General features: G+C 35.0%; 1 protein-coding gene and 1 long non-coding RNA gene across 5 annotated transcripts in view; one reads left to right on the top strand and one right to left on the bottom strand.

Annotated features, from left to right (window-relative positions):
* The window catches only part of LOC106878273 (folylpolyglutamate synthase, mitochondrial), a 33,156-nt gene extending 24,624 nt beyond the window's left edge, over window positions 1–8,532 (top strand). For both annotated transcript variants that reach the window (XM_014927449.2, XM_014927450.2), the window contains exons 10-13: window positions 1,669–1,721; window positions 4,134–4,215; window positions 5,065–5,128; window positions 6,014–8,532. In XM_014927449.2, the coding sequence (XP_014782935.1) occupies window positions 1,669–1,721; window positions 4,134–4,215; window positions 5,065–5,128; window positions 6,014–6,405 (591 nt within the window). In that variant the 3' untranslated portion in view covers window positions 6,406–8,532. The remainder of the gene's footprint in view (window positions 1–1,668; window positions 1,722–4,133; window positions 4,216–5,064; window positions 5,129–6,013) is intronic.
* LOC128248577 (uncharacterized) overlaps window positions 1–8,538 on the bottom strand; it is a 42,874-nt gene that overhangs the window by 11,640 nt on the left and 22,696 nt on the right. The gene's annotated exons all lie outside the window — the stretch shown is intronic.

Raw genomic sequence — 8,538 nt, 5'->3', positions numbered from 1 at the left:
GTGTCGCCCGCACATGAGCCAGTCCGGGGGCACTGGCAAACGATCCCGCTCGAAACATTTCATGTGTCACCCGCACAAGAGCCAGTCCAGGGGCACTGGCAACGAACTCGCTCAAAAGATATGTGTCGCCCGCACATGAGCCAGTCCAGGGGCACTGGCAAACAATCCCGCTCGATACATTTCATGTATATACTGTATATCTGTATGATATATGATTTTTGTTTTTCGTACACAAAACTTTCCAGCTACATCATTATCATCTTAATTTTATGTTTTTCTATGGATAGATACTACTTGCCAATTTCTTTGAGAAATTTGCTTTCACTATATCTTCCCTTGTTTTCCATTTCTGCAGGTTCTTTCCACTTGGATCCCTTGGTACTTTTTTTATCCAGTTGTCAGCTTCCATATACATCCCTTTTCCATATCAGTGTAATTTCTTCCTCACTACATTTTATTCCTGTTTTACACAATTTTCTTCTCAACTCATTTGTGCTCCACTGTCCATACACACTAACATTACACATCTAGTAGAATATGATCACCTCAGTTCTTTTCCACTTTTGTACATTTTTGCATCCAAAAGTCATGTTTTACTGCTACACATCACATTTTGCACAGAAGTGTCATACAATCTACCCTTCACTGGAGAAAGAATCCTTCATTTACTAGCAGAAGCAATAACTTCCTAAACTTTTTCCATCTTATTCTTAGTATGGCTACTAAGCTTTCTGAACACCAGTTTCAGAATCATTGCTAATTAGGTTACCTTGCTAACAGAAGCTGTCAACTACTTTTATGCACTTGAAAGAGGATACTTGATGGGTGTTCTTTCTGCTAACAATTCTTGTACATCTGTAATATACAAACACTCTTTCTCTGTCAGCCTGTCTGATCCCACTTCACCTCTTGTGCATCCATAGTTACATTAGATACATCATACGGGGTTCCAGCCTACTACTCTTTTTTCTGATTATCAAGCATGGCTACTTCCCAGATGGCAGTAGATTCTATCTTCCTGCTAACTAAAACTTTTGTCTTTATTTGACTTTTATTTGATTTACTTTGAAATGTTTGGATGGAATCTTTGACAGATTCAGCTATGAGAATTTGTTCATCAGCATCAGTAGTTCCCATGAACATCATCATCAACAGTTTGTCTTAAACTCCTGTTATGGCTTGGAAAGCTTTAGTAAACAAGAGAAGACTGTGAAGCAAACCCTGATGGACATCTGTTTGCATGCTAATTTCCTCATTGCACTCATTGCCAATTCTCACCTTGCATGGTGTGAATAGTCTCTCACAAATCAGTTACCTGCACCTACTTTTTTTAAAGATCACCAGGTTAGAGAATGTGGAATGCTGTCAAGGCCTTCTCTAAGTTAATGAATGATAGGTATAGTGGCTTACTTCTAGCTAAATACCTCTCCTGCAGTTGGCACCTTATTATGCTTGGCCTGCAAGAAATAGTAGCCAGAACTCCTTTAAATCATACTTATCATCATAAAATAGGGAAGACATGTTGGATAGTGGGTCTTAGAGCAACTTTGACTGAAAATAGATGGAATAGTCATGGCTATTCCATCAAAGCCAACCTAAGGCTAAACAACATTAATCACAAATTCTTCTTCTATATCCTTGTATAATTTTGTTACATATTTTTTACAGTTGTGCTGTGAATGGTTTAAAAAAAAGTCAGCTGAAGAGATCAGACTTTTATCGTAAGTTCCATTATATCTTTATGTTAATATTCTAATTTGTACCTTTTGAGATGGAGGCTCTGAATGCAGAAGACATATGAAGGCTAGAGAGGAATGAAGCTAGTATGCTCTGCTGGATATGCAATGTTAGTGTACATGTTCGACAGAGCATTAGTGTATTGAAGGAAAAAAGTTGGGCATAAGAGGAATTAGATGCAGTGTGCAAGACTGTACTGGTTTGGTCATGTGATGCATATAGATGTAGACAGTCACATGCAGAAGTGCTGATCACTTTAAGTGGATGGAACTTGTGGAAGAGGGAGACTCAGGAAGACAAGGGATGAAGTATTGAAGGCCAATCTCATGACACCGAGTCTTACAAAGGAGGTGACTCAGAACTCAGATATCTGGCACATTGCTATACTCAAAAAGACTCATCCACCAGAATTGATACCAGTGCTGGTGCCACATAAAAAGCACTTATGATGATGTCACATCAAAAGTACTGGTGGTGGTACCACATAAAAAACATCCAGTATACTCTGTGGAGTGGTTGGCATTACAAAACCATGTCAGAATGCAGCCACTGGCCTTACCAGATGTTAAATGATGATGATGATAATCTAGAGTTACATTGTCCAATATGCCTGTTCTTAAAACAGTAGAATGAGATCTGAAATGAGATTTGTCTGCTATCACTTGTTTCCAGTTTGTTCTTATTTCAGTGGTCAGTGATGTAAAGCATTGGTAATCTCCTAGAAAACTGAGTTTCTGACGGACTCTAAATGTTATGATATTTCGTTTATGCTGCTAATGTTTGGGTTGGGAAAAGCATAAACCTCATTCCTTGTTCCTCTAAATATTGGGCTTTAATGTTTATCTGTAAGAAAGTAAAACTTAATCAAGTAATATTTTTTAAGAGCAGTGTTTCTGTAAAACTTGCCAAAGTTGCAGAGAAAGATGTGGACTGCAGCTTGTTAGATTTATTTAATCAGGTATGATACTTTAGACTACACTTTACTATGAGTTTTTTGATAAGATGACAGTGTGTAGTTTGAGGGGTATTTGGTAGCTATTTCTAACAGGTGGCTAATTCTGATAATAACCATAATGGAAAATACTTGACGAAGGAAACATAAATAAATTATTTGGCTTATTCTTGATCACTGTTTTAACATTTACATTGGCACAGGATGGATGGGTTTGCTATACAATAACTTACCTTATCAACATAGCCCTGTGTCATCTCTTCTGTGTGGCATAGCATCTTGAAATATGCCCTTATTACTCCTCTCTTTGCATATATATGTATAGTGCCACCTGACTGGCTCCCGTGCTGGTGGCACGTAAAAAGCACCATTTGAGTGTGGTCGATGCCAGTACTGCCTGACTGGCTCTCATGCCAGTGGCACGTAAAAACACCCACTACACTCTCGGAGTCGTTGGCGTTAGGTAGGGCATCCAGCTGTAGAAACTTTGCCAGATCAGTTGGAGCCTGGTGCAGCCTACTGGCTTGCCAGCATGGAAAGCAGATGTTAAACGACGATGATGATGAATAAGATAAAACTTTCATTCTAGAATAACAACTAGTTTGCACTCTCCACTCGCTGGAAACTTATTATTACTATTATTATTCTACCAAGGTTGACTTTGTTTTTCATCCTTTCAGGGTCAATAAAATAAGTACCAGTTGAACACTGGGGCCCCAATGTAATCGATTTACTCCCTCCCAAAAGTTGCTGGCCTTGTGCCAGAAGTTGAAACCGTTATTATTTCTATTAGTCTACATTGATCACTATGGAGGCACACGACTTAGTGGTTAAGATATTATGCTCATGATCATAAGATTGTAGTTTTGTTTCCTGGACTAGGTGATGCAATGTGTTCTTGAGTAAAACACTTCATTTCACATTGCTTCTGTCCACTCAGCTGGCAAAAATGAATAATCCTGTGATGAACTAGAATCCCATCCAGGTAGGGAAATAAAATACACCACAGAATCCAAGAAACTGGCCTTATGAGCCTATGGCCTAAGAAAGATTTTTTTTTTTTTACACTGATCATCTTTGAAATAAGAAATATTGACTTCTTATTTTGGAACAAAGTTTAAAATTTGTTTGAGAAGGGCACAATTGATCGAATCACCTCCTGCATGTAACAGGTATTTATTCCATCAACAACAGAGCTATCAAAAGCAGTTTCATGCCAGTATTCAAAGATAGAACATAAATTAAACTAAATAATCTCTGTTACTTTTGATAATCCAATGACTTTTGGTAGTGATTAATATTAGTTTTTAACATAAATGAAAGTTTTGAACTTGTAAGGGAGAACTATAGTCGATTATATCGATCCCAGTACATTTATTAAGAAATATATATAAAAAGAGTCTTTGAAAGTTTAATTGTATTTATTTATTTTTTTCTATTTCAGTGATAACCAAAAAGTGGTGAAAATTTTGATGTTTAATATCACAGGGGCACGAAACTCTCTTGCTTTACTGGATCATCTAATGGTAATTTTTATTTCACTATAGGAATATTTAGATTTTCTTACATAGTCAAGGAGTTGTGGTGTTTATACATTTTCATAGAACATTAATGGGTCTAAATAATCTTTTCTACTATAGGTGCAAAGCCTGAAAGTTTGGGGGAGGGGTGAGTTGATTACATCAATCCCAGTGCTTAATTTCTTGACACTGAAAAGATGAAAGGCGAAGTTGACCCCCAGCAGAATTTGAACTCAGAATGTAAAGACAGACAAAATGCTGCTAAGCATTTTGCCCAGCATGCTAATGATTCTGCCAGCTCACCACCTGAATAGTTCTAAATAATGGAAGGTATTTTGTCCAGCTCTCCATTATTTCTGCCTTTCCAAGATAAAATATTTTAATCAGTGAAGATAGTTAATTTGGGCTGGGTAAACTAATCTGTACATCTCTGATACTTTATTATAAGATATTATATATCTTGAAAACTGATTAATTTTACTTTTAAGAAAATTAATTGTTAGTTCAGCAATTATATCCGAGTATTGTATCCATTTGGTAGCATCTGGTTACATATTCTAGAGAGTTCACCTATCCTCACATCAATTTTTGAGTTGAAAAAACAAAGTATATTTAATTGCTTCTCTTGAGTTTCTGAGTTCAAATCCAACTGGGCTTGATCCTTCTTTTCATTTTTACATGTGTTAATTAAATAATACAGTGGTTAAGTGCTTGATTGATATTATCAATTATGTTCTGCCTTCCAAATGTACTCTGTCAGACATCAATATAAGTATGCTTTTAACTATATTTTAAAAACACTAATACCTGAAACAAAATTGAAATAGATTATTTTTAAATGTAATTATTTTTCAGGAGTGTAACTTTGATCTGGCTGTCTTTACCCCCAATATATGCTACAGTGAGGAAGTTTTATGTGGTATGTTTATGATTTCATTGTCAAATGTTCTGAGTAAATAAATGGAACACATAATTGGTCATATCCAATAATTCTATTTAGTACCTGTTGTGTTAACCAACATTTGTAGATCAGATAGATCAAGTAAGCTAACTGAAGATCTGTTAGGTCCCACAACCTCAGATATGCAATGTTAGAGTTAAATCAGATAACTGCTTGTGTATTCCATTATATTTGAATTTGTAGTGTAGTTTTGCATTCAGTCTAGTATGGAAGAACATTTTGTCTGTGTTTTGTTTATCATAGTACCTAGAGCTTTTGAACATATTGTAATTATTGCTAGTTTTAAATCAGTAAACATTCTTTTAAATGTAGGATTTGTTTTCAGATAATTAGATTTTAAAAGAGATAAATGTGATATAGTAGATTAAATTGAATTCATTGTATTACTGGCATTTATAAAACTTGAAAGGATGAAAGTGAAAACCATTATTACAAGATCTATATTTGGAACATAAAAGAACAGACACAAAGGAAACGAAAACAATGTCAGTCATTGACTAATAATGTTCTTTTGTTCTCACTGATCACAAAAGTATTAATAGTTAGCTTTTTAATGCTGTGTTAGATATGTTAACATTAACTTAATTATTATGAAACGTGTAGTTCAAGACTGGTACCTCACTTCATATTATTTTATGCATTCAATGTATTTGGATTTGCAGAAATGACCTGGTGTACCTCTAGTTAAATCTTTCCATCTAATTTTAACCACTAAAGAGCCTTAAAAATATAAACATTTACAGAAGTAATATTTCTAAACAGAAAACTGAAAATTATGATGAAATTTACATAAAAATTAAGTTTTGTTTATGTGTATATTTTATTTTTGTCCTTTTTATTCAGATCAATTAAAGCTTGCTGTTACTACACATGATGCCAACAAAGTTTGCCAGACAAATGAAAATTTCTGGAGAAATCTTCAGTGTAACAGAAGCTGTGGAGACAAAGACAAATTTCTTAATAATAATAATAAATATAATGAACCTAATCAACAACCAAATTCAGATGTCGTAGCAGAATCTGAAACGCATGTTTTTGAAAGTATCCATGACTGCATATTTTGGTGTAGTCAAGGCAAAGATAAAGCTTTAAATAAACGTCTCTCTATTCAACCATCAATGCCATCAATACTGGAAGAAGCTGATCATGTCCAAATCTTAGTAACTGGTAGCCTTTACTTAGTAGGAGGTGTTCTTACAATATTTAAAGACTCTGAAGCACTAATCTCAATATAAATTCTGTTTTCTCCAATTTTCTCACACTCAATGGTATGTATGCCACAGAACTTTCTATGTACATTTCTGAAAGACAAATGCAAAGGTGTTGATATTGAAACAGAATATGTTGAATATTATAATAAAGCACACTTGATTGCATAGTTTGACACCATGCAATGTTTATGACAGAATGTTTAAAATAGATAGATGTGTATATTGAATGATAGTGTATTGAACATAATATAATATATTTGATGATGTATGAAGTAGTGAAGTGCTAAAATAGTTCTTCAGTATACCTATAAATTTTACAGAACATGTGAACATGTGCAATTGACACATGAATGTATTACATATCGATTTATTTAAAAAACTATTTTTTTGTGTAAAAACAACTCAAGATACTTCGAAGTGTCTAGTTTAACTTATCGAGTTGATCGAAATGAAAGGTCTTATCTTTATTATAATGGAGCTTATGTAAGTATATCTATGCATGTAACTGAAACATGGCCAACCTTTCATCTCATTACCTCTCACACTCTCCCTATGAACTTCACACCACCTCTTACTCCAACCGCTTCCCTTAAGGAATGACAGAGGTGGTGTAAGAGATAAAGGAGTTGTTATCTAGCAGATAAGAGTATTATGTGGCTTGCCTGCCATATTGCGGTCTAACAATATTCACATACCATGTAATGTGACATCAATGTAAACTAGTTTTGGTATTTGTCAAGAGAGCTTCTTCATGGTCATTTTATTTTATTAGTAGTAATGATGATGGATGAAGAGAAAACATTTATATTACACTGTTACTGTTGTTTCTGAATGTGGTTCCAGTGTTGATAATGTGATACTCATCTCTATTTATTCCAACAGAATAAATAGTCAGATATATGCATAACATTGGAATTTTCGCAACTGTTGTTCTTACAGACACACAATACTTACATATATCCAGAAAAATTACTAGAGCCATTTTACCACTGATTAGAAAGGTTATCAAATGTAGCTACTTGGCAAAGTAATTCATGTAAAATGTCTCTTTTGAATTATCTTATCCAAGCAAGCAAGAAAAATGATGACAGAGGCTCAAAAATACATTTAAGCGGGTCATGCCTTGTTATATAATTTATATCTTAGAGTGGTTTCCGGCTACATATACAATGTACATTTTATTACGCAACTCATTCATGACGTTTGATTAAATGTATATAGAGAATAGATTGGGTTATAAGCAGTACGGTATTCAAGACTTTGTTTTCCTAGTTTGTCAAGGTTGTACTAATTTAGTGTTTGTTTGTGTAAAACATGAAATTAAACAAAATGTGATTTGGCTCCACATGTGTGAGACTGGAATTATAAAAGACTAGCTTAAAAGCCACACTCCATGGAGGGCTAATTGGGCCTGCAACCCCAAACTGAAGAGAGCAATAATAATAAAGCATTTATTGGTACCCTACCAATATGGTATTACTTTAAATTCAGTTTAAATGAAAAACTCGTAAGTTCACAAATTTTTGGAGTTCTTTTAAAACTTGAATTTTCAACTGTTAGCATATACCAAATCCTCATCCAAACCTGATCCCAATGCTAGATGTTCAAGAACCAAAAAAAGATCTGATTTTCAATCCTGGGATCATCCTGATTCCACAAAAGTATCATATATCTATGTAGAGCAAATGTAGACTGAGATACAGGGGTTCCAGATGGACGGACAGACAGAATTTCACATTTATTATTATAGATGTGTGATATGGCTTGGTATATTGCTGAAAATATTCTCTACAATGAGAGTAATTTATAAACCTACTTCTTACAATGAGAGCATTTGCTTTATATATATATATCATCATCATCATCATCATCGTTTAACGTCCGCTTTCCATGCTAGCATGGGTTGGACGATTTGACTGAGGACTGGTGAAACTGGATGGCAACACCAGGCTCCAATCTAATTTGGCAGAGTTTCTACAGCTGGATGCCCTTCCTAACGCCAACCACTCAGAGAGTGTAGTGTGTGCTTTTACGTGCCACCCGCACGAAAACGACCACGCTCGAAATGGTGTCTTTTATGTGCCACCCGCACAAGAGCCAGTCCAGGGGCACTGGCAACGATCTCGCTCGAAAACCCTACAAGGCCAGTCAGGCGGT

The sequence above is a fragment of the Octopus bimaculoides genome, chromosome 1, assembly GCF_001194135.2.
Source record: "Octopus bimaculoides isolate UCB-OBI-ISO-001 chromosome 1, ASM119413v2, whole genome shotgun sequence".
Taxonomy (NCBI): domain Eukaryota; kingdom Metazoa; phylum Mollusca; class Cephalopoda; order Octopoda; family Octopodidae; genus Octopus; species Octopus bimaculoides.
The sequence above is the reverse complement of the archived record's forward strand: the minus strand, read 5'-3'. Positions and strand labels throughout refer to the sequence as shown.